Raw genomic sequence first — 24,842 nt, forward strand, 5'->3', positions numbered from 1 at the left:
TGCTCTTCCTCTCGCGCCACGCCCGAGCCGGAGCCCGCGCCCGCGCCGGAGCCGTGCGGATCCCGCGGTGGGCTGGCTGCCCGCCCGCAGCCCCGGGCCCACTCGGACTGAGAACCCGCCTCACCGCGCGCCCCCGGCCGCCGCCCCCGCCCGGTGAGTAGGCGCCTCTGGGCCCTGCAGGGGCCGCGGGGAAACTGAGCTCGCGCGAAGGGAGACGCGTGGTGCCGGGGACGGGGGACGGGAAGCAGCAGCGCGGGGCGGCGGGACCCGGGCTCCGGGGGTGGGGGACACCAGGGCCCCCCCTGCGCCTGCGGCCCGCGCCCGCCCGGGGCTGCCACCCCGACGCGGATGCGCCGCCAGAATGGGCGCAGCCTGTGGGCGGTCGAGCGAGGGTCGGCCGGGAGCCGGGTTAGCGGCACGGTTTCCCCGCCTGGAAGCTGCCGCCACATCCTGACCGTGAATCAGCCCCAGTTGGGAAAATAAACTTCAGCTTCGGGGTGAACGCCGCCCGCTGGCCCCGAGAGGCGCTCGGGGCTGGCCTCTCGCCTGCGCGGCCGGGTCTGCTGCGGCTCAGAACCCGGAGGGTGCGCAGGGGGCCCGGGCACCCCCTCGGGCGCCTTAGGGCAGCGAGCCGGGCGCTGCTCTCGGCCCCTCCCGGGCGGGGCTGCTGGGCGGGGCGACTGGCTGACCCTTGCTCCCGGAGTCTCACCGTTGGACGGCCTTCCGGAGCCGTGACGCCAGGGCGGCCAGGTGGGCCCCCGCCCCCAGGTGCTCCCGGGAGCGCGGGCAGTGTGTCCGCCTGGCCCCTGGGCTGTAGGGCCCAAGGCCCCCGTGGCGACCAGCTCTGTTGTGACCACAGCGTTGGGGCGCCCCCGCCCAACTCACCAGGGGTCGGAGCGGAGAAGGCGGTGGTGAGCCTGCCCCGCCAGCACCCGGGACACCCCAGAGGTGGGGGGTGGGGGTTCCTTCCAGTCCCTCCCTCTGCTCCCTTGGGCCAGGCCCTTGCCCTCTGCGGCCCTTTCCCCACCTGCACCCTGAAAGGTGGGGACAGTGTTTGGGACTTGGACTTTCTCCCTGTCATCCTGCCGTGGAGGAGGCAGGGACTCGGAGCCCGTGTCCCAGACCGCCCCGAGGTGCCATGCCGGGCCGGAGCCTTGGGGGGGTGGGTGCTGCAGCCCCCGGTGGGTTCCGTCCGCGTCCAAGGCCGCACACGGCCCCCGCCTGCACCAGGTCAGCCGTGGGCCCAGGGAGCCGCCCTCCACCCTCTGTTCCCTGAAAGTCCCCCGTTGGGCAGGAAAGGGGGCGCACGGGGGGCGTGGACTGCGGGTGCAGGTGGGGCTGCCTCCTGTGACCCCCTGGCCCACCTGGCCCTGCTGCGCCCTCAGAGCAGAATGGGCCCCCCCGCTCTGAGGAGGTGCTGATGGGTTGTCGGAGCTAATTGCGTGCACCTCACATTTGGGGACCTGCAAGTTCCTGCCTTAAATAGACTGCGCCCCCCCACCCCACCCCCGTCACCGTCACCCGAGAGCGCTTGCTCTCCTCCAGGGGGAAGCGTCAGAGGTTCGTAAAGGCAGGGGAGGGGTGGCGGGGCGGTGCAGCCTGCCCGGTGTGAGCCGGGGCCGATCAGGACCCGGACGGGGGTGTCCTCGGGGGCGAACTCAAGTCCCTGGCTTGTGAGGGTGCCCAGAGGAGGATTTGGGGTACATTCCCCACCCCGCCCAGCTTGAGGGGTGAGGCCCGACTCTGCTGCCTGGCCCCTCCCTGCACGCACTCTTGCACATAGTAGGTGTCTAATAGTTGCACGGTTCAAGGCCCATTGGACACAGTAGGTCAGGGAGGGCAGCCCACCTCTGTGTCGGGACAGTGGTTGGGAGACTGTCTGAGGGACACAGGCCAGGGGGGCTGGGAGGTCCGGGCCAGGCACCTGGGGACCCAGATGTCCAAGGTGACCGGGCTGGTTCCAGCCCACTCTGAAAGAGGGAGTGCACGGGAGGGGGTGAGCTCCCTGTCACTGCAGGTGAGAGCCGAGGGCCTGTCCCACCCGCCGGACACACAGAGGCCACCGTGGGGAGGGGGAGCTCCGAGGTACTACCCACTGCACCCCGCCCAGGCGGGGGCCTGTCTTCTGGCAGCTGCTTCCCCAGCTGCAGTGACACAGCAGCTACTCGGGCGTCTCTGCCGGTGCCCCGGGCAGGGTCCCCGCCGGGCCAGTGAGGGAGCAGAGGAAGGAGCGGACAGGACCCGGAAAGGACCAGCCGGCCTTGCCCACCGCGGCTCCTGCCCTCACGGCCCCCGCTGTGGGTCGGGCTGGTCATCAGCACGTTTCACAAAAGAGGGGAGGCAGGCCTGGGTGGCTGGGTGACAGAGTCAGTGCGCCGTCTGGCGAGGGGCACTTACAAAGCCCCCACTGTGCGCGTCGGCCGGGGCGGTGGGGCCAGAGGGGGGTGTGCAGCACACGGGGCCCACGGAGGGCGCTCCCCAGGGCCCGCGTGCGAACTGGCTGTGCCCCTGCCCCCGTCCCCACGGCGGCACGCACTCCGGAGCCCAGGTGGAAGGAGGGGGGGTGGGGGTGGACCGAGGGCCCAGCTCTCAGCTGGGACTCGGGGCATGGCCGGCGCCCCTGTGGGGCCAGGCCGACAGAGGCAGTGGGTGGAGGCCAGTGAGCGGGAAAGCCCACCTGGGCAGGGGGGCAGCCCCCTCTCCCACTCCCCAGTTGGTGCCTCCGAGGCTTCCCGTCAAAGCCTGGAGTGGAGGCCCGCCGCGGCCAGCCACACACAGCCCCGGCGGAGGCGGCACTGCGGGGCCTCTGAGCCCGCACCCGGCTGCGACAGGCTGAGCCCCCCGCCCCTCCTGTGCCCAGCCAGTGCACCCCCCGCCCCTCCGAAAACGCGTGTACGAGGAGTCCCAGCAGACCCAGCCCATGGAGCAGGGGTGTCCCGGCTCTGGCCTTGAACTTGCCCCCGGCCAAGTGCTGGTGCCCCTGGCAGGCTGTGCGAGACGGCCGAAGTCTGCCCACCTGTGCCGGCCCCGACCCCCCACCCCCCGGGCCGTGGCCCCCCTGTGCAGCCTGCCTCCCCCGCCGTCCGAGTCCCCAGTCCCACTTCTGCTCCCAGTGCAGCGCGGCTGCCGCCCCCACACGGCGGCGGGGAGGCAGACATCTGCTCCCCTCCACCCCGGACTGGGGGTGCCGCCGCCACCCCACGTGCACGGCGCTGAGTGGCCTGAGAAGGGAGCCCCGGGTGCTCGGATCAGGTCCCGCCCCCTCGGAGGGCACCCTGCTAGGCCGCCCCCACCCAGGGCGGGGGGTGGGAGCTGGGCCAGGCCGCGGCGTTGGGGGCTGAGGAGCGGGCGCGGGCTGCCTGCAGGCAGTGGCCGAGTGATGGGAGGACAGCGGGGACCTAGGTCCCCTTTGAGGGGCAGTGCCGAGCAGCCTGGGGGGGGGGCCTTGCCGACCCTGGTTCCCTGGGGAAGAACATCGTGCCCATTTCACAGACGAGAAAAGCGAGCTTGGAACGCGCCTGGCCGCTGGCGCCCAGGGAGGAATGCTGCCAGGAATGCTGAGGGTGTCGCTCGCCTGGTCGGGCCGGGCTCCTGGCGCCGCGTCCCAGCCCCGTGCGGACCCAGCCGCCTGGGGGTTGGGGGCAGCAGCATTGGCACTCTTGTCCCCATTCGGGGATGGAACCAGGGCCTGCAGGGCCCCCTGGTCTCACCCCAAACCCGAGCTGTCCCTTGCCGGCCCCTCCCCGGCCCCACAGCCCCTGGCAGTGCCGGGCCGTGCAGGCTGCGGCCCCTCCTCCACCCTGCATCTGCCGCTTTGTGTGCTCTTTGGACAGACAGACGGCCTGGGGCCGGGACACGGGACAGGGCTGGGGGCGGGGACCCCACCCCGGCACCCGCAGCCCCGACCCACACACACGCCAGAGCCTGCCTGCAGCCGGTCCCTTCTCCCTGGGCACGGGTCCTCCCTGGGGGCGGGAGAGGCCTTTTCTGAGGGTCGAAGGGGGACCCAGGAGGGACCCAGGGCCTCCTGGAGCGATGCATCTCCACGCGGCGCCTGGTCCTGGGAGAGGGAACCCGGCAGTGGGCACATCCTTGCTGGGCCTGGAGCCCTGCGGGTGGGGGCGGCCGAGGCTGGTCCCAACGCTGCCTGCCCGCTGTGGGCCCACCAGGTCGCTCACCCTGCCGCCCCGCCCCCGCCCCCGCCGCAGTTCTGTGCACACGACACACGACTCCCTCCAGTGTCCGGAGTGGGAACTGACTCAACCACTGAAGGCGCCAGGGGCCACTGCCTGTCACCCTCGGCCCCCGTGCCGCTCCCCAGCTCGGGGACTCCCGGCCTCAGCTGCAGGCTGTGCCCTGGGTGGCCCGGTGCCCGGACCCCCACCCCGGGAGCACGTCGTTGGTCCTGCTCCCCGTGGGGCCCGGGAGGCCGTGTCCCTCGGGTGACTGCGGGAGGCCAGGGCGGCGGATCCCTGCCGGAGCTCGGAGCAGGTGGAAGCGAAAGCCAGGCTTCCTGGCGAGGGTGCCTCCGCCCTTCCTGTCCCCCCCCCCCCCGCCGCCACCGAGCTGGGCCCACTCCTGGGGGAGGGGCTCTGCCATCCCCGGCAGCCCATTCCCAGCAAACACAGTGCCCGGCTGAGGGCTGTGCTGGCGCAGGGGAGGGGGGGACCCCCGAGCCAGGCAGCACCGCCCACACCCTCTGACAGGCGTTTCCTGCCCGATCAAGTCCTCTGCCCGCCTCTCCGAGCCTTTCTTGGCTTCGAGCCCATGGTCCCCAGCCCGGGCGGGCAGGGCAAAGCATGTGGGACATCACTGGGCCCCCGGATCCTGGGGGCCAGCCCCGTCCCAGCTCCCTGACCACCCCCGCCCCTCCCCATCTCTGGGCTGTGCCGCCCTCCACCCCCCAGGGCTGTGCCCTGGGGTGGCCACTCAGGTGACCCGCACAGGTCGGGGGCGCTCCTCAAGGGCCGGTGGCCTGGAGGGGAAGGGGAGGCAGGTGCCGGGGGCTCAGGAGGAGCCAAGGTCGACAGAGGGAGGGAGACGGGGTCACGGCAGGACAGTCTCAGCCCGGGGCCTGGGCCGCCCCCGGCGCGAGGGAGCTGCTGGGACACCACCGGGGGCTGCCAGGCAGTGGGAAAGTGTGGGTTCCCAGAGGAGCTAAAAATACGGCGTGGCAGCCCCTGCCTCCCGTCCCGGAATCCCGCTCCTGCCGACTCGCTCAGCCACCCACCCGCCCGCCCGCCGGGGAAGACAGGCTCGCTCCGCACCCTCCCCCGCTGGCTCGGGGGCCCCTGCCGATGCTGGCTGGGCCCCCCTGAAGCTGCCCCCCGCCCCAGGCAGCCGGCCCCCACCCCTGGGTCCCCTGAGCCCCTCACCAACGCCGGCAGGGAGCAGGGATAGAAGGCGACACCCCAGTCCCAAGGGTGCCGAGTCTGGGCCTCCCCGTCCCACCCCTCCACTCAAGGCCCTGCGGGCCCGTGGGGCTCCCAGCAGTGCTGCCTGGGACGCACGCAGCTCAGTGCCCGGGGCTGGTCCTGGAGGGCCGCCCTCTGTGGCTCAGTTTCTCCGCCTGCACAGCGGGGCCTGGGGTGTGGGTCTCTGAAGTCTGGGGGCCAGCACTGACCCCACCCCCCACACACATGCACCCAGCTTGCCACCAGTCCGCGCTGCCCAGGTGTGTGGGCACCCAGGTGAGGGGCTGGCATCTCCCAGCCGGTGCATCAGGCACCAGCAGGAAGGCAGGCAGGTGTCCCAGGGGGCAGCCAGAGGCCTGTAGGACCAGCGTCCCTGTCTCACAGGCACTCAGCCCGGTCACGGGGACACCCTTCCTTCAGGAGTCCCAGTCTGAATGGGCCCGCGTGACTTATCCCAGGGGAAACCCCACGCTGCGGGTAGAAAAAGGCCAGCGGCCCCCCCAACACAGACCCTCCGGCCCTCGTTCGCAGAGGCTCCTGCCGCCCAGTTCCGTTGGCGAGGGGGCGGGGGAGCGCACTGCCTAGCGCGCAAATGCGGGTACTGACTGGTGCTGAAGCGCCCCTGGCCTTCCCGCGGGCCTGCGACCACGGAGCCCGGGAGCCACCCGCGGCGGCCCTGCCCCGCCCGCCTCAGCCAGGGGTGCGGCCGCCCCAGGGTCCGCGAATGCAAATTCCCGCGCAGGCCCCGCCCCCGGGCTGGGGAGTGGGAGGATGCAGGCCACATTCCTGCGCGCGGGGCGCGCTCCGCCCTGGTGTGGTTGAGCTTGGGAAGGTCCCTGCGCCCCGCCCCGTCCTGGCGCCAGGCCTAGCTGGGAGGCGGCCACAGCCTGTGGGCAGCGCCGGTCAGGGGGGCAGGGGGTGGTGAGCCAGGCGTCCACATACAGTATGGCCGAGGGGCTCAGGGGCTGGCACTCTGCACGCCCCCCACCCCCCCGGGGCCCAGTTACTCCGCCGAGAACGCTGCTGCCCTGGAGACACAGGCAGGCAGTCATTCCTGGGGGCACCGCCTCCCCGGCGCCTGCGGGCTTGTCAGGAAGGGCGTCCCCGCAGCGCCCACAGCACCCCCGGAGCCAGAGCTGCCTTCTCAGCCCCTGCTCCCCGCCGCCAGGCTGGCTCCGCGGAGGCTGCTGTCGGGGTGCTGCAGCCCGGGGTCGGCCCCCGGCCCTGCACCTGCAGAGAACTGTGCCCAGCGGGAGCGCGAGGGGCACTGCACTTTTATGTGCGTGTTACACGTCACTGTGTGCACATGTCCTGTACATGACATAACATACACACAACACACATGCACGTGATGCCATGTACACTCACAGGCTAAGCTGTCCAGAAAAGAGGGGTGCCCTGCGGGGGGCTGGGGACGCTGGGTGGCTCACAAGAAGCGGGGCGTCCCATGTGACTGCTCAGGGAGCCCGTTTGGCTCTCTCCCTGGCGGGTCCCAGGCTGGATGTGGGGACAACGTCAGCGGAGCTCCCCGGGCAGTTCCCGCAGAGGAGGGGCCGGCCTCCGGGGCAGGCTGTGGGCCGGAGTTCTGTCTTCGTGTGCGGTCTGGCCCTCTTCCTCTCCTGTGTCCAGCCCGTCATCCCAACAGCCAGCTGGATGGAGCACCTCTGGGGAGCTGTGCTCGGCCCCGGACCCGACACTGGGGACTCACGGGGCAGAAGGGCCGCCCCGCCTCAGCCACCGCGTCCCCCGCTGAGCTCACGGGTCTGGCTGGACACCTCGTCCACACGGGGCCTCGGCCAGTGGGGCCTGGCCAGCACAGGACCCTCGTGGACAGATGGGATCGGCCACCTCCCACACCACAGACCGAAGGGCTCCATGATCAGGGTCTTTCGGGGAACCGAGCCCGTGGCCCTGGGGACGGGGCACCAGGCGGGGCTGGAGGGCAGGGCTGGGCAATGCTGGCCGCCTCTGAGTGGGGTTTTTCTGCGTCCAGGGACCTTCGGGGCTCTCGGCTGGGCAGGACACTCGAGATACCAGAGGGCTGGCCCATTCTGGCTCTGTCCACTCAGCCCACGCCCCAGCGACAGGGGCTCCGGCCAACGGGGCGGGGCCAGGAGGGCGGTTGTGGGCGCCTCCCTAAGCAGCAGCACCCAGGGGGCAGCAGTGTGCGCGGCTCTGCGGCTCTCCGAGGTGCCGGGAGCGGGGGCTGCGGCCGGGGAGCTGGGCCGCCAGCCGTGATGAGGAGCCAGGAGAGCAGGAGGGGCGGGCCCAGGCCGGGTCTGGAGTGGGGAGGCAGGGGCAGCCGGAGGGTCTTGCGCGTCTGGGTGAGTCGACAGGGCAGGGCCGGGAGGGCCGGTGAGACCAGGGAGACACAGGGAGGGGGCTCCGGGCTGTCCGCCGGCCAGGCCCGCTGCGGGCCGAGGCTCTGGGCCCCGAGGGAGGGGTGATGAGCACCCCGGCTCCCGTCCCTTGTGCCCACAGGGACACCCACACCCACTGCTGGTCAGGATGCTCCCAGCAGACTAAGGTCAGAGGTGCAGGTGGGGAAACTGAGGCCCAAACAGGACAGTAACTGGGCCGGAGTCTGTCGGCCAGGGCCGGAGCTGGGTGCCTGCGCAGGGCAGCAAAGCCCCTCCTCCCCTCCACCGGGCTGCCTCCTGGGCCGACCCCAGGGGCTCGGAAGGGCAGTCGGCCAGCTGGGGGGACAAGGGGCCGGCCTCCCGCGTGGACGCGCAGCAAGAAGGAGGGGATGCCAGGGCTCCTCAAGCTGCTCTCTGCCCCCCGCAGCCCGGGGGTGGGCTCCGGGAGCTCAAGGGAGGACACCCCAGAGCCTCCCCAAGGCAGAGCCCACTGGGGCCTCTGGGGGGTCTCTGGGGGGCTCCAGGCACCGGGGCTCCCACCCTCCTCGGCCTCCGTATCCCGTGAGACCTGGGATGGCCCGGAGCCTCCCCCGGGAGAGGAGCTGTGTGGCCTCCCCAGCCCTGGGGCCCCGCTGGGTCCAGCCTCACCGGTGCTGCCGTCCCCGACTCGGGGCGGTGGGCATAGGACGGGGCATCCCTGGATCCCACTTCCTCTCCTGTGGAGTGGGGGGCGGGCAGAGGGGCGGACAGGCAGTGCCGAGGCCGGGCCCTGGGCATGGGGCACAGTGGCCTCGCCGCCAGGCCCTGTCCCTCCGGTCCTCCCCCCGCTGCTCCCCCCGGCCCTTCCCAGACGCAGCTAAATATAAGGCCGAGCTGTGCCGGCCCCCTGGCCCGGGGGCCGGTCCCCAGGGGCTGCGGCTGGGGACAGCGTCACTGCCCAGGGCCCCGGGGAAAGGGCTTGGCGGGTGTGGCGGCGACATATGTTGGGGGACATTCTGGGGGGGGGTCACGCCTGTTGCAGCAGAATCCGGGCAAACCTTCCCACGCTGAAGGCCTGGGGGGCACCCCGTTCTCCACCTGCACACGGGGGGACAATCTGAGGCCCACGGAAGCTGGGGCCTGGCAGGGCTGCCGCCCACGGGGCCCTGGTCCTGCCCAGAATAGGGCGGGCATTGGACATGACCCTCAACTTAGTCCCCCCCCCCACGCCACACTCACGCACTTCGGGCAGCCTGAAGGTGCCGCGGTCCGGGATCGCCCCACCTGTACCCACTGTACCCACCCACTGGGCAGGGGAAGTGTCCTTCGGCCGAGGTGGGGCGTCCAGGACACAGTGTCCCAGATGATGTTGTCATGCCGTCACCGCTGGGTCGGTGGCATTGCTGCCAGTGTAGCCCCCGGGGTCCTCAGGGGTACAGCAGGGCGGTGCTGCTGCGTCCTCGGTTGCTATGGTGATGCCGTCAGGGATGGGGGCCAGGAGCGCCGCAGAGGGAGCCGGCTCTGCGTGCTGTGGGGTGACCCCAGGAAGCGCTGCGAATCCGCGGGGCGGCAGGAGGGGATGCCGAGACAGAGGACACGGCCCGGGCCGCCCAGCTGACTCCCCGCCTCCCTCTGGCCCCGCAGCTCGGCAAGATGTCGGTGAAGGAGGGCGCGCAGCGCAAGTGGGCCGCGCTGAAGGAGAAGCTGGGGCCGCAGGACTCCGACCCCACGGAGGCCAACCTGGAGAGCGCCGACCCCGAGCTCTGCATCCGGCTGCTGCAGATGCCCTCGGTGGTCAACTACTCCGGGCTGCGCAAGAGGCTGGAGAGCAGCGACGGCGGCTGGATGGTGCAGTTCCTCGAGCAGAGCGGCCTGGACCTGCTGCTGGAGGCCCTGGCGCGCCTGTCCGGCAGGGGCGTGGCCCGCATCGCCGACGCCCTGCTGCAGCTCACCTGCGTCAGCTGCGTGCGCGCCGTCATGAACTCGCGGCAGGGCATGGAGTACATCCTCAGCAACCAGGCCTACGTGCGCCAGCTTTCCCAGGGTGAGCCGCGCAGGCCGCCCGGCGCGGGAGGCGGGGGGCCGGCAGGCCTGAGCGGCCCGGGGCCAGGCCCCAGGCCGTGCGCGGTGGTGGGAGCCCCGGGTGCACAGGAGGAGGCATGCATTTTCCATGTGCCCCAAGTCTGAGAACCCCCAGGTCACCTGGAGCTCTGGTCCCTCCACCAGGTGTACCCAACTGTCCCCTCTGTCCTGTGACCTTGCCCCATTTCTCCACCCAGTCCTTTGCCGGTTCGGGCCCCGCCCCTCCCTGGCTGTGGGTCTCCAGGCCCCGTCCGCACTGCCCCCGCCCACCCTGGGCCCTGCTCCCCCACCCCCCGGGGGCTGCTCTCCGCCCCCGCGTCAGGCTGCCGTGCTTTCTGCAGAGCTCCCCCGTCAGGGCCAGCTCCCTGTCGCCCACTCCAGAACGTGTCCCCAGGCAGCGCCAGGGCCGGTCCTCCACCCTCGGGAGAAGGTGGCCCTGGGTGGGCGGAGGTCACGGTGTGCCCCTTGCCCACCAGGCTGTGCTGCTCCGTGGCAGTGCCCCAGGTCCTGGGGCTGGGGCGGGGGGGGGGGGCAGTAGCAGCGGCAGCCTGTGGGGGCGGTGCCTGGTGGGTGAGTGCGGTGGCGGTCGTCTCACTGCCATCCCGGCCTGGCCGTCCGGGTCTGTAGAGTCCTTCGTGACTTGCGCGCGGCAGGAACAGGCAAAGGCATCCCTGAGACTTCCCCAGCTCCGGGGAGGAGGTGGAGGCAGTTGGTGCTGAGTGTGGAGAAGACCCGGCTTGGTCCGAGGGTTGTGCTGTTGGGGTCTCTCAGGCCTCAGGGTCAGCCGCAGTCGCATGGTCCGGGAGAGGGGTCTGCGCGTGTACCCGGGCGGTCGCCCCTGATGTGGGCCACGGGAGGGGGCGGTGCACCCGCAGTGCTTGCCTGCTGCTCGCCTTTGCAACTGAAGTGCGGGAGTTCTGGGCAGAGGCTGGTCCGGGTGGGGGGAGGGCTGAGGGAGCGGCCCAGCCTGGGCACCTGGGCCCCCCTGAGACTCGCCCCGGCCCCTGGCAGCTCTGGACACGTCCAACGTGATGGTCAAGAAGCAGGTGTTCGAGCTGCTGGCCGCCCTGTGCATCTACTCACCCGAAGGCCACGCCCTGGCCCTGGACGCCCTGGACCACTACAAGGTGAGAGCCGCGGGGTGGGGCCGTGGCCTGCGTGGGGGCGGGGCCTGGGCCTGGGGGCGGGGCCTGGGCCTGGGCGGGGCCTGGGGTGGGAGCTGAAGCCTGCCGCCCGCAGACGGTGTGCAGCCAGCAGTACCGCTTCAGCGTCGTCATGACGGAGCTGTCCAACAGCGACAACGTGCCCTACGTCGTCACCCTGCTCAGCGTCATCAACGCCATCATCCTGGGCCCTGAGGACCTGCGGACCCGCACGCAGCTGCGCGGCGAGTTCATCGGTCAGCCCGGCCTGCTCTGCGCCCCCAGGGAGAGGCCTGAGCCCCCCCGGGCCCCCAAAGAAGGCCCCATCCCGGGCCTTAGAAGTCTCCTGCCCCCGCCTGCGTCCTTCTGTGGACAGGGCCTGCAGGACCCTGGACGTTAGCCCTGGAGGCTCCCAGGCCGAGGCAGGGTCCTGGCCCCAGTCTCAGCCCCTCCAGGGGCGACGGCGAGCGTTTGACGGGCACCTCCGCCCAACGAGACGAGTCCCTCTGAGCCGCGTGTCCGGGCTGTCCCGCGGGAGTGGCGGAGTCCCTCCCGTCCACGGGCTGGGTGTCGGGAGGGAGCCCAGGGGGCGGCATCAGAAGGTCCCGGTGACGGCAGGGCGGGGCTGGCGGAGCGTCCCCAGGAGGCTGACCCCGCGTCTTCCTCCCCAGGGCTGCAGCTGCTGGACGTGCTGACTCGCCTCCGGTGCGTCCCCCCACCCCCGCGGCTCCCCCTCCTCCCGGGGTCCCAGGCAGCGCCTCCGGAGGCACAGGGCTCCCGGGGTCTCCGCCTGAACCCAGCCGCCCCCACCCCTGCCGGAAAGGCTGCTGCGCGGAACCCACCCCGGGGCTTGGCAGCCGCCCCCAAAACTGGGGTTGCCAGGCGCAGAAGCACACAGTTAAGCCGATTTGCAGACACGCCGAGTTGCGGCGGTGTGAGTGCGCCCCAGACGTTGCCTGGGGCGCACTTACCCCAAAAATCCTTCCGCGCTTATCTGAAATTCAAGTGTAAGCGGATACATGGGAACCCACATAGCAGAGGGCCCCCATTCGAGGCCCCGTCAGGACCACTCTCCAGAGTGTCAGTCAGCCTGGGGCAGGGGGACCCCAGGAGGAAGGGGTGAAGCTGGCGCCCAGCTGCCCTGGGCCAAGGTCTTTGGGCTGCCGAGAAGGGCCGCCCGGCCGCTGAGGGCGTAGCTCATTGGTCAAGCCGAGATGACTGACAGGTCCTGGACCCAGTGAACACTCACGCTCCCACTGCCCTGGCAGAAGCCCCGCCCCTCCATGGGGACCCTTTGCTCCTGCGGTGTGGTCTGGGTGCCCCCTTTCCAGCCCTCATCCTGTGAACCTCTGCTCCTGGACCAGAAAGGCCAGCCCCACCGACCTCGGCTGTCCCTTGGCTACTGTGGCCTCGTGCCGGCCGCGGGCCCTGCTCAGGGCTGTGCATCCGTCTGGGGTAGGGGAGGCCCGCGGGGGTTCCGGGCTCAGCCACCCCCACCCCTCCCGCCGCAGGGACCTGGAGGACGCAGACCTGCTCATCCAGCTGGAGGCCTTCGAGGAGGCCAGGGCCGAGGACGAGGAGGAGCTGCTGCAGGTCGGCGGCGTCGACATGAGCAGCCACCAGGAGGTCTTCGCCTCCCTGTTCCACAAGGTGGGCCGGCGGGGGCCCGGTCTGAAGCCCACGCAGGGAGCGGCCCGGGGTCAGGGCTGGACGGGACAGGGCCGGGAGTGGGCAGCCCCGGGACCACAGGACGCGGAGGAGGGCGCGGTCCCAAGGCCAGGACTGCCCAAGGTGGCTGGGCTGTGCTGGGCCCCAGAAGGCTGGCCACCCCCCGGTGGCCTGAGGGGCCTTCAGAGCCAACGGGAGGCCAGGAGCCCAAGCTGTGGCCTCGCTGGCTGGGACAGCCCGTCCTCCCCCGAGCCCAGTGGTTCTCGGACCAGGGCAGGTGCCCCAGGGGGCTCCCAGAAACACCTGGAGACCTGTAGGTTGTCACAGTGGACAGGGACGCTGGGAAACATCCCACAGTGCACGGGCGGCCCCCAGCCCACGGACCTGTCGGCCCCGAGTATCGCCCCCCCGCCCTGGGGAACCCCGACTCGGGCTCGTCACTGGGGCCCCAGGAGGTGCAGAGGGGCTGTGGGCTGGCCCCTGACCTCACCCCCGTCCCTGCCCAGGTCAGCCGCTCCCCGGTGTCCGCCCAGCTGCTGTCTGTGCTGCAGGGCCTCCTGCACCTGGAGCCCAGCCTGCGCTCCAGCCAGCTGCTCTGGGAGGCCCTGGAGAGCCTGGTGAACCGGGCCGTGCTCCTGGCCAGCGACGGTGAGTGGCCCTGCGCCCCGCCACCTCCATGGCCCAGCCTGGCCGGCACACCCTGGGCTCTCGGGACGTGGGGATGAGTGCCCTTCCTCAGCCCCTAACTTGCGCCCTGCCAGAGCCAGGCGGCCATGCCCTGACCCCAGCCACCCTCCCCACAGCCCAGGAGTGCACCCTGGAGGAGGTGGTCCAGCGGCTCGTGTCCATCAAGGGCCGGCCTCGCCCAAGCTCCCTGGACAAAGTTCACAAAGGCGTCCAGGCTGACCTAGGCCAGAGTCAGGGTGGCGGCGCCCCCCCAAACACAGGCACCCGAGAGGCAGAACTGAAGGGCCAGAGGCTGGTGGCCACCCCCACCCCCCTGCATGTTGTCGGCAACCAGAGTTGGAGCAGTGGGGCTGCTCCACGGCCGACAGCCCTGGGAGAGCAGGCACCCGGCCCACCCCTGCCTGCGGCCCGCCTCCCCGGCTCCCCCACTGCGCCCCCTCCCCCACCTCCACCCCCTCCGCCCCCACCCCTGCCAGGCCCAGGGACCTCGATCCCCCCACCCCCTCCACCCCCTCCCCTGCCAGGCCCATGGACCTCGATCCCCCCACCCCCTCCCCTGCCAGGCCCAGGGACCTCAATACCCCCACCCCCTCCACCCCCTCCCCTCCCAGGCGCAGGGACCTCGATCCCCCCACCCCCTCCACCCCCTCCCCCGGTAGGCCCAGGGACCTCGATCCCCCCACCCCCTCCCCTGCCAGGCCTGGGGTCCTCGTTCCCTGGCCCCCCTCCACCACCCCCATTGCCTGGGCCTTGTGGGACCCTGCCCCCCGCTCCCCCACCACCCCCGGGCCTGCCAGGCACCTCGGGCCCCCCTGCAGTGGGTGCTGAGGAGATTATTGTGGCCCAAGTGGGCCACCGCCTGGGCTCCGCCTGGGTGCCCAGCCACCGGCAGGTGAACCCACCCACCCTGCGCATGAAGAAGCTGAACTGGCAGAAGCTGCCGTCCCACGTGGTCCAAGGTGAGGAGCCCGATCCCCACAGGCGGCTTCCCTCTGGGGGCCGCTGGGCTCTGCTGGGGAGAGTGGCAGCTGCTGCCTGCAGCACCTGGGCTGCACCTGGGCCGCACCTGGGCGCCCTGGGCCAGGGGGGCCTACCCCTGCTCCGGGCTCAGCCCCTGTGTGGTCTGAGGCAGACAGAGGGTATAGGTCACCTGTGGGCACAGGTCGCCTGTGAGGACCCTTTGCTCCCACACCCCCCAGAGGCTGGTGTGTGTCTCCCGCCCAGACTCCTGGGGGCCAGGGTGCTGTGTCCAGAGACGGCCACAGTCGAGGCCACCAGAGGTCAGTCAGGCTGCCACCAGCCTGGACAGGTGCGTGGCCGGGCGCCTTGAGCCTGCCGCCCCGCCCCCCCCCCGCCCCCCACAGAGCACAGCTCCATGTGGGCCTCGCTGAGCAGCCCCGAGGCCGAGGTGGTGGAGCCCGACTTCTCCAGCATCGAGCAGCTCTTCTGCTTCCCCGTGGCCAAGCCCAAGGAGCCGGTGGCCGCCCCAGTCAGGAAGGAGCCCAAGGAGGTGGGGCCGGGGCCTGGGCCTGGGCCGGGGCTTGGGCTGCGGGGCTGCCCCCTCCCCCGTGTGGCCCTCCGGGGAGCAGCTGACGGGCCGAGTGTTTTCCAGGTCACTTTCCTGGACTCCAAGAAGAGCCTGAACCTCAACATCTTTCTGAAGCAGTTCAAGTGGTGAGCTCCAGGCCCGAGCCCCTCCCCCGGGTCCACAGGCCCCGCCTCCCTGAGCTGTTCATCTTGGGCTCAGGAGTGCCCTCTGCAGGCCGCCCCTGGGAAGTGCACACCCCGTCTCAGGCTGGAGACCGTTGGGTAATAGCCCCAGCTGTCCCAGCTGGGGGCGCTGGAGACGCCCCCTCCCGGCTCCCCGGGGAAACAGACCCAGTGAGTAGCTGGGACGCCCCTATGGCTACAGACAGGCAGTGGCCAAGCCAGCGTGAGGACCCGGCCCTACCTCCCAGGCCCCGGGTATCCCTGCAGGGACTGCCCACTGGTGCTGCCAAGCCCCCAGCCTGTGTCCTGAGCAGCCCCCACGGGGAGGCAGAGGGTGCTCTGGTGCTCGGGGCACAGGCTCCCGCACCCCAGCCTCACTGCCGTGTGACCCGTGTGACCCGGCGGGCGGCTCGCCTTCCCGCGGGTGTGAGAGGAGCCCCTGGTGGGGCCAGCGGAGGTCGTGGCCCAGGGGCGGTCCCCACCTCTGTGGCAGGGTCCCACCACCCCCGCCCCACGCCTGCCTGTCCCGTCACCCCTCCAGCCCCAACGAGGAGGTCACCGCGATGATCCGTGCGGGGGACACCAGCAGGTTCGACGTGGAGGTGCTCAAGCAGCTCCTCAAGCTCCTGCCCGAGAAGCACGAGGTCAGCGGCCAGCAGCCCTGGGGGGGGGCGGGGACGAGAGCTGGCAGCCCTGGGGGGGCTCCCACAGGGGAGGGGCGGGAACAGGGATCCCATGGGTGGGCCTCCTTCCTGCAGATCGAAAACCTGCGCTCCTTCACGGAGGGCCAAGCCAAGCTGGCCAGCGCCGACCAGTTCTACCTGCTGCTGCTGGGCGTCCCCTGGTGAGCTCGGCCCCTTGCGGGGGAGGGGAAGGACAGGGTGGGTGGGAGTGGGGCCCAGACCGGAGGGTGGAGCGGGACATGTGACCACTCCTGGCTCCGTGTCCCCCCACTCATGTACCCTCAGCCAAGGGGCCCCTCACAGGGATCTGCGGGTCTGTGGCATGGGCGCTGGACAGGGGGCAGGGCCCTTGTGGCCTCCCTGAGAGACCCGAGCCCAGGACCCCGCCATCCTGGGAGGGAGGGACGCCCCCAGGGAGGTGACCCGGCATCCTGGGCCCCGGGTGGGCTGCTGTGGGACTCCCCGCCCTGTGCGGATGGGCCCCCGGGCCCCAGCGCCCTCGCCCAGCCCTGACCACCCACTCTGCCGCCCAGCTACCAGCTGCGGGTGGAGTGCATGCTGCTGTGCGAGCACACGGCTGTCGTGCTGGACATGGTGCGGCCCAAGGCCCAGCTCGCCCTCACCGCCTGCGAGAGTGAGTGGGGCCCCGGGCCAGGGATCAGCACGGGGCAGGGCTGTCCATGCGGCCCCTGGACCGCCGGCCTCGAGACCGTCCCTAGGAACGCCCAGGGAGCTGACCTTCCTCATCTCCCAGACCCCCGCCCGGCTCTGAGGCAGGCATGGCACACGTGTGTGTGTGTGCATGCAGGTGCACACAGGTGCATGTGTGCTCAGACACCCACACACATGCGTGCACACACACTACTCCCCCGAGTGAGGAGTCCGCGGGGACCAGCTGCAGCCATGGCAGGAGCGTGGACGGTCCTGGCCACCAGGGTGCCTGCAGCTTGTCCCTGCTGGGGACACACCCTTCCCGAGGCCCCACGGGACAGTTAGCTGAGACCCGGGGAAGCCGTGGGTTTGGGGGTTCAGTGAGCACTGGCTGACATGGGGACCTGCCCCAGAGCTCCGGTGCCTCTCAGGGGTGCCCCGGCGGCCTGCCGTGCCCTGCCCTGAGCTGCCCCCCTCCCCGGCCCCGCCCCGCAGGCCTGCTCTCCAGTCGCCGGCTGCCCATCTTCTGCCAGCTGATCCTGAGAATCGGGAACTTCCTCAACTATGTGAGTGGCTGCACCCGCCCCCCGGCCCTCCCCTCCCAGCGGCCGGGAGACTCACGCCCGCCCATCGTCCCCCCCGCAGGGCAGCCACACGGGGAACGCCGACGGCTTCAAGATCAGCACGCTGCTGAAGCTCACAGAGACCAAGTCCCAGCAGAGCCGCGTGACCCTGCTGCACCACGTGCTGGAGGTGCGGGCGGGCGGGCGGCGCCTGGGTGGCCCTCAGGGTGGCGTCCACGCCCCACTCTCCCCCGGGCCCCTCAGGGGCCCCCATTCAGGCCCCCGTCTCCCCTGCCCCTGCCTTCGGCTCCCGTCGAGGCCCAGGAGGAGGGTGGGAGGCCCAGAGTGCCGGGCCTTTCCCAGGGGTGTGACCCTTAGCTGCCAGGGGCTGGGGTGGGCAGCAGGCAGGGGCGGTGACCACAGCCGTCCTCCTGGACACGTGCGGTTGCAGGAGGTGGAGAAGAGCCACCCGGACCTGCTGCAGCTGCCCCGGGACCTGGAGCCACCCTCCCAGGCAGCGGGGTAGGTGCCTGCTGCCCCGCGCCACCCGCCTGAGCCAGGGCCCCCTCCTAGGTGGCCGGGCCAGGCTGGGTCTCGCGGCTGCAGCGCAACCCTGGGCCCCCCAGGAGCTGCTGCCCAGCGGGGCGCTGGCGTTCCCTTCGGGACGGGACCTCCTGTCCTCTGCGGCCTGTCCCTGTGTGACTCGGAGGAGGAGACAGGCCCGGGCAGGGCGGGGAGTTTCCCGGCTGTGCTCATGGGGGAGGGCGGGTGGTCGAAGTCTGACCGTGAGCAAGGCTGTGCCCCCGCCATCGCCCAGACGGGGCCCTGGGGCCCAGGAACGGGGGCCACGCCCAGAGCCACACAGCCTGGGAGGGCGGCCCTCCCGAGTCTGTTGCCGCGGAAGCTTCTCCAGCTCAAACCCTGCAGGCCCGGCACCCGCCTGGGGCAGCCCCTCCCCCCAGGCTGCCTGGCTGGCACTATGAGCCTCTGGCCACCTCCGTGGGGGTGGGCTGGGCGACGCCCCCCCCCCCCAGCCTGGCGCCCACAGCTGTCGCCTGCCCCCGCCCCGCTTTGCAGGATCAACCTCGAGATCCTCCGCTCGGAGGCCGGCAGCAACCTGAAGAAGCTCCTGGAGATGGAGCGGAAGGTGTCGTCCTCCTGCGCTGAGGTGCAGGAGCAGTACGCCGGGCGCCTGCAGGCGAGTGCGGCGGGCGGGGGGCTCTTCCCGGTGCCGCACGGGGTCTCCAGGGCGGCTGCCCCTCCAGTGTCTGCCAGTCCCGGAGGGAACAGTGAGCGGGGGAGGGGGGGCGAGAGGCAGGACGAGGGTCCCCGCCGGGGGACCGCTGTCTGCGGGCCGTGCCGGTGGCTGTCACCCGCTGCCGCAGGGGGTGCTCGGGGCGCGCAGCCTGGGCTGCCTCCCAGTGGCAGCCAGCAGGGGGCGCCCGCCGTGGGCGCCCAGGGCGGTGACCGGCCGCGCCCGGCTCCCGCAGGCCAGCCTCGAGGCCTGCCGCGCGCTGGAGGAGCTGTTCCAGGCCATCGAGCAGAAGCGGCTGGAGCTGGCCCACTACCTGTGCGAGGACGCCCAGCAGCTGTCCCTGGAGGACACGTTCAGCACCATGAAGGCCTTCCGGGACCTCTTCACCCGCGCCCTGAAGGTGGGCGGGGCCCGGAGTCCGCTGGGGGGCGGGGGGGGGGCGAGGCGAGGGCCGGGGTCACGGGCTCCGCGTCTGCCCCGCAGGAGAACAAGGACCGGCAGGAGCAGGCAGCCAAGGCCGAGCGGAGGAAGCGGCAGCTGGCGGAGGAGGAGGCTCGGAGGCCGCGGGGCGAGGACGGGAAGCCTGGTGAGGCCCGGCGGGCACAGGGGCGGGGCTGGGGGGCGGCCCGTCTGGGCCGTGGCCACTGCCCTCCCTCGGCAGTCTCGCAGGGCCGCCCCTCCCTGCTGTGGGTCATCTGTCCAGCCCACCGTCTGGGCCCTGGGGACCCCAGGAGCCTCGCGCCTGAGGGTCCTGGGCCTTCCCAGCCAGGAAGGGAGAGCAGAGGCAGGAGGAGGTGTGTGTCATCGACGCCCTGCTGGCCGACATCCGGAAGGGCTTCCAGCTGCGGAAGACAGCCCGGGGCCGCGGGGACGCAGACCCCCCGAGGGACAAGGCGCCTGGTGAGGCCGTCACCTGCCTCTTCGCGGGTCTCCCTCCACCGCCCCTCCCCTGGCCATGCTCCCGGCCCAGCACCTCCCTTCCTCCAGGAAGCCCTCCCTGATCTCCCAGGGTCCCTCCACGTCACCTGCTGCCCCAGGAGGGGACAGCCATGAGCCAGGGCCAGAGCGTCCCCTTGCCACGAGCGTGCTGCCACGGCTCTGCTGGCGTGACAGCCATCTGTCCAGCCCCCGGGGCGGGCAGGAGAGAACATGGAAGGACACTCCTGGGGCTCAGACCCCCCCGTGGACAGACCGTGGACGTCAAGGCGGGGCCTGCCCTCGGGATCCCACGCTTGGGGGCCACCGGGGAAGACTCCCGGGGTGGGGCGTGTTCGGGTAGAAGCTGAGATGGGGGGAGGCCCCCTGCTCAGGCTTATCCTGAGAGGGTGCATCCGAGTGGCTTAGGGGTACCCTGCCCCTCACCCACAAGTTCTCCATTCACAGGGGCCTCCCGAGCCGCCACAGGAGGCCCCGTGGGGGGCCCCAGCTGCCCCGCCGCTGGACCTGCTGCAGCGGCCAGGGAGCCCCAGGACTGGGACCTCGCGGACGCCACCACCCCCAGCCCGCAGCCCCCTGGGGACCCGCCAGAGGAGGTCGGCCCCGGGCCCCAGGAGAGGAGGTCGTCCTGGTACGTCGACGCCAGCGATTCCCTGCCCGAGGAGGACGCCCTGGGCCCCCAGCCCCCCGCCGGGGCCTGGCCAGTGGTGCTAGGGGATGCTCAGGCCCTGAAGCCCCTCCAGTTCTCCGTGGACAAGCCCCCGGGGGCCCCGGGCTTGGGCCAGGACACCGCGGCCCCCACTCCCCCCCGGGACGTCTGCCAGGCCGAGGCTGACAGCACAGGGGACAGGCCGGAGGACGGGGCTGGCCTCCCCGCTGCAGGCCCCGGCGGGGACGGGGACGCGGAGGACACGGCCCCGGAGGACACAGCCCCGGAGTCCGCACTGGACACGTCCCTGGACAGATCCTTCTCTGAGGATTCGGTGACCGACTCCTCGGGGTCCGGCACCCTCCCCAGGGCCCAGGGCCGGGCCTCGAAGGGCACGGGCAGGCGGCGGAAGAAGCGCCCGTCGCGGATCCCGGAAGGTAGCGTGGGCCCCCGTCGCCCTCGCCCCCGACGAGCAGGACCTGGGTGGGCAAGTCCCACGGGGCTCGGGGCCGGGACTCGAGGTCAAGTTCGCCCGCGCCAGCCAGGGCCCTGGGCCGCTCCCTGCAGCAGTGAGGCCCCTCCCCCGGAGGGGGGTGGCCCCCGGGAGTCACGGCGTTGCTGCCTGGGAGGGGCAGCTGGGGGGCCACCGCCCGCATCGCTGCACCCTAACCCACTAACTCCCGCCCACACCGCTGCCCGGGGAGGGGGCCCAGCCCGGGGGCGAGGGGAGGAACGGGGTCCGGGGCGCGCGGCGTCTCGACGTGGCGCCCAGGGTGCTCGGGGGCGATGAGTGGTTGAGCCCGTTTCTTTTATCTGGAAGCAGAGGTTGCCCCCGCGTCCGACGATAGTAAAACTAAAAGGTTCTGTGTGGTCCAGTAAGGTAGGTAGCGGCCTGGCACTCTGCACTAACAGCGGTGGCGATGGCAATGGCGGTGGTGGCGGCGGCGGCCCACCAGGCCCTCCCGGACACTAACCCGGCTACCCTGCAGCCCTCCCGTGCCGCTTGTGGGGGGCTCGCCCGGCCCCATCGCCCCCTCCGCCCCCGCTCAGGGAGGGCAGGGGCCGTGCCTTGCTTAGCTGGCGTTGCCTCGGCCGTGGCAGGTGCGACCTCGGAGCTGCCCGCTGGCGTGGCCGTCCTCTGGGGCCAGGGCTCCTGGGCCTGGGGTGGGCGCAGGCGGGCCCGGCAGGACGGGCCGGGGTTGCCTTGTCCATAACCCTGGGCTTCCCAGACCCCACGCCGCGCGGCCCCTGGGTGACGCCTTCACTCTGGGTCTGTCCACAGGACACGCCCCAGCCCTCCTCTGGCCCCGGTGCTGGCCACTCATATCCCCAGGGAGACAGTGGGGGGCAGGGATGACCGGCCCCGAGGACAGGCGGCCAGGGGTGCCCCTCACCCTGGAGGCCGGGCCCTGAGGACGGCAGGCCGGGACGCAGGAGCCCCCTGGGACCCTCACCCTCGGGCAGGGCGGGCAGGGTCTCGGACATAACTGGACAGGTCGAAGATGCCACCGCGCAGACAGGCGGGGTCCCTCCTGTGACCCTGCCTGCGCCGAGTCGGGGGCCCCCAGCGCAGGGAGCCCCCGCCCTTCGCCCTGGGACCCGGGAACTCGCCAGGTGCTGGTCACACGCAGTGCCTGTCCCCTCGGCATCCGTGACTTCTGCACCACGGGGCACTTGGGCCCTGAGTCTCCTCCTGAGCCCACAGCCGCTGTCCCCGGGACGGCTGGGCAGTGACAGTCCCCTGCAGCCAGGCGTGCTGGCCACGCCTCACCCTCGAGGTCGCCGGTCTGGCCGGCAGCTGGAGGAAGACACCTTCGCTCTGGGTGTGCCTGGTCCCCCTCCCGCCCCCTGTCCCGGGGTGGGACTTCCAGACACAGAGCCTCGCGGGACAGGCTTGGGGGCGGCTGTCCCTTGCTTAGTGAGGGTGACGCCCATCCAGGGGAGGTGGTGATGTCACGACCCCTGCGGCCCAGTGCCCGCTGGCCAGTTAGCACACAGCCTGTGGGGGCTGCCGGCTGGTGGCCCACTGGGCCTGGGAAGCACTGACTCCCCTTCTCCCCGTGGTCACTCGGAGTCTCGAGTGACCCATCCCTCGTCCACGGTGACGCTGCCAGGCCTGTGCCGCCACCTCTGTCCCCTCCACCTGCCATCCCCTCCCACCTGCCCCGGCCATTTGTCCTGGCGCTCCTCGGCGGGGACACCACGGGCACCCACGGTCGGGGAATCCTGTCCCTCTGGTTCTGGTTTGAGCGGCGGCTCTCAACCCAGAGGCTGCTGGGCCCCCAGGGACAGCACCCAGCCCCGCGGTGGCCGTGGGGTGGAGCACGGGGGGAACGGGAAGTGAGGGCGTTGGGTGGGCAGGAGCCTGCAGGGCCAGTTAGGGAGGCGTGCAGGGCCGGGGCCCAGGGGCCCTCGGTCCCTGCCGGAGGGAGCTTGGGCAGGAGGCTGGCCCGAGGGCCGGTGCGGAAGTGACTGGTGGAGCCGCAGGGAAAGGAGGTGACGGTGGGGATGGGTGAGCTCGGGCAGAATGCAGCCTGGAGCTGAGACGCAGGGGGGAGACACAGGACCCCACCCACCTCTGGCCAGACCCACCCCACCGAGCAGTGCCCACCGGGAAGGGCCTGGGTCAGAGTGGCCGCAGGGCACAGGGCGCAGCCCTGGCCGGTGGCGACAGGATTGCTGGGGCCTCGGGACCCGGACATGGGCTGCGCCCAGCAAGGCCCCCCCTAACCGCCCCTTCTGTCCCCCCCACAGGCCTCAGGCCCAAGCCCAAAGCCCAGTGACAGACGTGCATGGTGGCCTCTGCGCAGCCGCCGGCCCTGGACGTGCTGCTGGGCAGAGGAGCGTCCAGGCCCCGGCTGGCACCGGGCCCCGGGAGCCCCGAACTCCGTGCCTTACCCAGCCAGGGACTCGGGCCTCCCTGAGCGTTCTGGGGGTGTCGAGGCCCGGACCCCAGCAAGCCCCTGGCAGCCCGCCAGCGCCCTCCGGGACCGCCTGCACGCCCAGCGCCCCTCCTCCCGCTCCCACAGCCGACGCGGCCCCTGCATGACCACGGTGCCTGCCCGCCCGCAGGGGCGTCTGGTGGCCGCGTCCCTGGCGCCTCTCAGCTTGCACCCCCTCTCCAGGGACCTGGCACCCAGATTCTTCTGGAGACAACCCCTTACAGACCCGTCCCCCTAACCCGTGGGAGCTGGGCCAGAACAGAGTGATTTTAACAAAAATGTGGTCGTCATGTCTGCCCTTCTGTGGTGGCCTTGGGTGGGGACAGGCGGGCGGGCAAGGACCCCAAGGCCTCGGGCAGAGGCAGGCGGGCGGGCACTGCTCAGCAGAGACGTGGGGGCCCCATGGGGTTGGTCCCCCCGCCCCCCGTCATGCACCCAGCCTGAGGGTGGGGGTTGCCTGTCTCCTCGCGGCCAGGACCTGACCCCTTGTCCACAGAGCCCTGCACCCTGCTGCTCCCAGGGCGGGCGTTCCCCTGGGGACTGAGGGGAGGCGGAGGGGACCAGAGGGTCCTGCCAGGGGCTTCCACCTGTCCTGACCGCCCTCCTCGTGCGGGCAGCCTGCCCGGGCCCGGAAGCGGCCCGAGGGTTGCAGAGCTGGCCTGGCACAGTGCTGTGGTGTGCAGAGCTGTGGGTGGGCGTGGTGGGGGCCTGAACCCCACGGCAGCTGGGCCGGTGTGGGCGGACAGACAAGTCCGGGAACCGGGGTGGACGGCTGGGTCTGAGAGCAGGTGGCCTGGGCGGGGAGGGGCCTGCGGCGGGGGCAGGGCCGCCCTCTGGTGTCGGCTGATGTGCAGGGTCACGGAGCCTCGCCCTGGTCCGGTTCCGAGGGGTCTCCATCACCTGCGGGAGTGCCCCACGCACCCCCAGCCTTGTCCCTTGGGTTTTTGTGGGCGCTTCCCCTCAGTAGTGAGGTCACTCCGGCTCCTGTCATTCTCTTTCGGAGACCCCTGCCCCCCTCCCATCGTGGGGGGTCAGCACTCTGGTGCCCCCAGTGGCCCCCGCCCCCCTGCAAGGACGGAGCCCCTGTGCCCACACCCTCCTGTCGGCCGGCGGGCACCGGCGGTTCCCCGGGGAGGCGCAAGAGTCCCCTTGGACCCCGCCGCCTCTGGGAGGATGGCCCGTTTTCTCCGGGACTCGGAGCGGCACTGGCGGGCAGAGGCCGGCTGTGTCCGGCTCGAAGAAACTGTCAGACGGGCTCCCAGGCGGCCGCACCAAGTCCCGTTCCCACCCCGCAGGGTCTCAGGTTCCAGGGCCAGGTGTCTGGGTCCCGGTCACCTGATGTCCCCCGGGAGGTGTGGCCCCACAGGGGACACCCTGCCGGCCCAGCCCCTGTGCTCCCTGAGGGTGTGCCGGAGGCCCCACAGCAGCCTGAGCTTGGTGACTTGTACTGCCCCCACCCTAGTGACAGGCCCAGCCCGAGTGCGCAGGGCCACTGCGGGCGGTAGGGGGGCAGGGAGGGAGGGAGGTGGGGGCAGGGAGGGTTCTAATTTGGGCTGGGCCGTGTGACCGGCAGCCCCAGCGGCTGGGCCAGGACGGAGTTGTTTATGGGTCGCAAGATGCCCCGGGCTACTGGCTATTTATAGACCCCAGCGTGGGGCGCTGGGTTCCCCCACCCACACTGGGCCCTGCAGAGCCTGTCCAGCCCCAGTGGCGTCCCCTGGCCCCCGTCTGGGTCTACCGGGGGTGGGCGGGCCTCAGAGCCAGCCCCCCAGGCGTGGGCAGAGGGAAGCACTCCCTCAGTGGATAGGAGGCGTGCGGCCCCCAACCCTCCCGGCGGGCTTCCCGGTGGGGGTGACAGGCTCTGCTTCCGTTCCCTGGAGACGAGCGGACACAAACCTCCTGGTCCCTCCTGGGAACTCTCCTGGTCCCTCCCGCCAAACCCAGCACACAGCCAGCGATTGCACCCCAAACTCCTTCCCACGTGGCGTCCCCCTCCCGGCCCCCAGGGCGTTCAGAGCCGCTGGCCCCTTGCCCCAGCCGCCTCCCAGGCTGGCTCCCTGTGGCCCTGCTCTGCCACTGTCCCCCCGGAGGCCCGGACACGGGCCCGAAACTCGACCCCGG

The 24,842-nt window shown here is 71.9% G+C and overlaps 1 protein-coding gene across 3 annotated transcripts; it reads left to right on the forward strand.

The window, feature by feature from the left end:
* On the forward strand, positions 1-22,984 carry INF2 (inverted formin 2). 3 transcript variants are annotated; one of them, XM_045823346.1, is made up of 23 exons: positions 1-153; positions 9,398-9,797; positions 10,847-10,962; positions 11,075-11,234; positions 11,649-11,682; positions 12,489-12,627; positions 13,152-13,293; positions 13,449-14,291; positions 14,697-14,842; positions 14,945-15,006; positions 15,584-15,686; positions 15,801-15,886; positions 16,259-16,359; positions 16,872-16,942; positions 17,022-17,129; positions 17,391-17,461; positions 18,017-18,137; positions 18,430-18,594; positions 18,678-18,780; positions 18,960-19,094; positions 19,578-20,216; positions 20,603-20,659; positions 22,534-22,984. In XM_045823346.1, exons 2-22 carry the CDS (start codon positions 9,407-9,409, stop codon positions 20,656-20,658), a joined length of 3,792 nt encoding a protein of 1,263 aa, XP_045679302.1. In that variant the 5' UTR covers positions 1-153; positions 9,398-9,406; the 3' UTR covers position 20,659; positions 22,534-22,984. The 3 variants fall into 3 exon arrangements, with proteins under 3 accessions (XP_045679302.1, XP_045679301.1, XP_045679300.1); XM_045823344.1 differs by lacking the exon at positions 1-153 and adding an exon at positions 7,640-7,738; XM_045823345.1 differs by lacking the exons at positions 1-153; positions 20,603-20,659 and adding an exon at positions 7,639-7,738.
* The last annotated feature ends 1,858 nt before the right edge of the window (positions 22,985-24,842 follow it).

The sequence above is a fragment of the Phyllostomus hastatus genome, unplaced genomic scaffold, assembly GCF_019186645.2.
Source record: "Phyllostomus hastatus isolate PE091 unplaced genomic scaffold, TTU_PhHast_1.1 phas_scaffold_501, whole genome shotgun sequence".
In the NCBI taxonomy this organism is placed as follows: Eukaryota; Metazoa; Chordata; class Mammalia; order Chiroptera; family Phyllostomidae; genus Phyllostomus; species Phyllostomus hastatus.